The 2,486-nt window shown below is 47.9% G+C and overlaps 1 protein-coding gene across 1 annotated transcript; it reads left to right on the forward strand.

Moving 5' to 3' along the window:
* The first annotated feature begins 202 nt into the window (after positions 1–202).
* On the forward strand, positions 203–2,023 carry LOC149189429 (exocyst complex component EXO70H1-like). The gene has a single exon (XM_089410234.1). It carries the CDS (start codon positions 203–205, stop codon positions 2,021–2,023), a length of 1,821 nt encoding a protein of 606 aa, XP_089266360.1.
* The last annotated feature ends 463 nt before the right edge of the window (positions 2,024–2,486 follow it).

Below are 2,486 nucleotides of genomic sequence, written 5' to 3' on the forward strand. Positions count from 1 at the left end.
CTGGGGTTCATACGCAGGATTTCTATGTTTAAAACCAGAGAGAGTTGAGTATTCACCCAAAATTATTTTGTGGGCGGGTTTTATTATTTCTGTGTAACCAAGAATTCTCCCATCCGACGATTCCCAAGCATTCCGGGTAGGCAGAAGAAACAGTAGCAGGAGAATATATCATATGCTGAAATCTCTGGGCACCTCTGATGACATGACTAGAGATATGAACACAACCCTCCCCACCTTCGACAACCGCTCTTCTGCCAAGAGGCATCAGAATCCCGGCCTCCCACCTCGGGCATCCGCCGACTGGGAGGCCGAATTGGCCTCAGCCGAAAGAGTGATCTCTGGAAGAGATTTGAAGTCCCAGAAGCAGCTGCTGTTCCACGGCGGAAGAGAAGAAGCCCGCGAGTATCTGGCTGCTGTGGACGATCTCCGTCATCTGATGGAAAATCTGGTGGTAACGGACAGCAGCTCGGCCATGCTCGTGCGCGCGCAGCGGCTCATGGAGATGTCGATGGTGTGCCTGCAGAGGGATTTTCACCGAATTCTGACTGCGAATGTCAAGCCGAACTTGGCGCCGGAAGATGGCTTGTTGGACGACGGGTCGACGGAAGAAGACGGAAGCAACGGCAGCGGTAGTGAGAGTCGAGGTCGGAATTCTAACGCCGACGAGATTTGCGAAATCGACATGATCCCGCTCGATGCCGAGCACGATCTTCGCAGCATAGCAGAGCGCATGGTGGCCGCTGGGTATGGGAAAGAGTGCGTTCGAATCTACAGGCTGACCAGAAAGTCTGTAATTGAAGAGTGTCTGTACAAAATTGGCGTTGAGCAGTTGAGCAAGGGCCACCTGCACAAGACGGAGGGGGCAATTCTTGATAGTAAAATCAAGACCTGGATTCGCACCATGAAAATTGCGGTGAGGGTTCTGTTCGCAAGCGAGAAACGTCTCTGCCACGGGATCTTTGCAGGGTTTAACCGCATCAGGGATTTGTGTTTTGCCGAGGTAGCCAAGGAACCCACAATGAAGTTGCTAGGTTTTGGGGAATCACTATGTATGGGCAGAAAATCGAGCGACAGGCTCTTCGGGGTGCTGGACATGTATGATTCTCTATCGAAGCTTATGCCCGACATAGACACCGTTTATTGCCAGGAGTGTTGTGTAGGCGTGAGGACACAGGCCTCTGGTGTCCTCGTTCGGCTCGGGGAGGCAGCCCGGGGAATTTTTATAGAATTTGAAAATGCAGTCCACCGGGAGCAGTCAAAGACCCCTATTCCCGGCGGGACAATTCATCCACTTACAAGATATGTGATGAATTATCTGAGTTTTATGTCGGATTACAAGGAGGCCCTCGTGAAGATTACAGCTAATGCCCCCATGAATATCCCCAAGGCGTTGCCTGATGGTCTCATGGGGTTGTTTGAAGACCAGGATTGGGATGATGAAGAACAGGGCAGCCCGGCATCTGTTCTGTCTGTGAGACTGGGCTGGATTATCATCATTCTGCAGTGTAAGTTAGATACAACATCTAAGCTCTACAAGGATGTTGCCCTCTCATACCTGTTTCTCATGAACAATCTTAATTACATTGTCCAGAAGATCAAGGATTCAGAGCTTTTAGGGCTGTTAGGGCATGGCTGGTTGACCAAGAATCAAAGCAAGGTGAGGCAGTATGCGGCGAATTACGAACGAGGGGCCTGGATGAAGGTCCTCGATTGTTTGAGAGATGAGGGGACTCCTGTGAGTGAGATGTCACAACACGCCCTCAAGGATAAATTCAAGGGTTGCAATCATGGAATTGAGGATGTGCTCAGGAAGCATTCTGATTGGATGGTGCCGGATGTGCAGCTCCAAGGGGAGCTTAGGCAGTCCATCATAGAGAAGATGATACCAGCCTATCGGTCCTTTTTGGGCAGATTCAGGGGATCTTTGGAAAATGGCGGACACTCTGAGAGATATATTAAGCACACACCTGATGACCTGGAAGCTCATCTCTCGAAGCTGTTTAAGGCAAGCCGCCATCCATGAGTTCGAGGATATCCGCCAAGCCGCCATACATTTAAATCGTTCAGATTAGAAAAAACATGTTATTCAGGATTAAGACCCTGTAGCCACTGCAATCTATCTGTAAATACAAGTTTAAACATTTTACTTATAAGCCGTTGACATGGCTTATGCACAAAATACATTCCTCATGTCAATATTTACAGTGTACATATATTGCACATGGCTTATGCACAAAACTCAGTGGCATGTTTTTCTATGATTACTCGTGTTTCTCTGTTTTCTGTTTCGCATACTCTGTTTTCATAGTAAGTTACTGTACTCAGACCCTAATGCGGCTTGAGGTTTTAATTATTTGTTAGAGTTTGAATACTTGACTGCTTGCTTGTGCACTATACAAGCTCACTGTTTAACCATAATCTATGAAATACATCACCACACATGCCTGAGCTGCACGGACAGAACTAATAGTTTTTCATGGCATGGA

This window comes from Pinus tabuliformis, chromosome 3_1 (genome assembly GCF_031772625.1).
Source record: "Pinus tabuliformis cultivar Carrire ecotype Pingquan chromosome 3_1, CPIR1, whole genome shotgun sequence".
Taxonomy (NCBI): Eukaryota; Viridiplantae; Streptophyta; class Pinopsida; order Pinales; family Pinaceae; genus Pinus; species Pinus tabuliformis.

What these genes read in the sequence shown, in the direction of transcription:
- LOC149189429 (XM_089410234.1), top strand. Translation starts at nt 203, where the DNA reads ATGACTAGAGATATGAACACAACCCTCCCCACCTTCGACAACCGCTCT.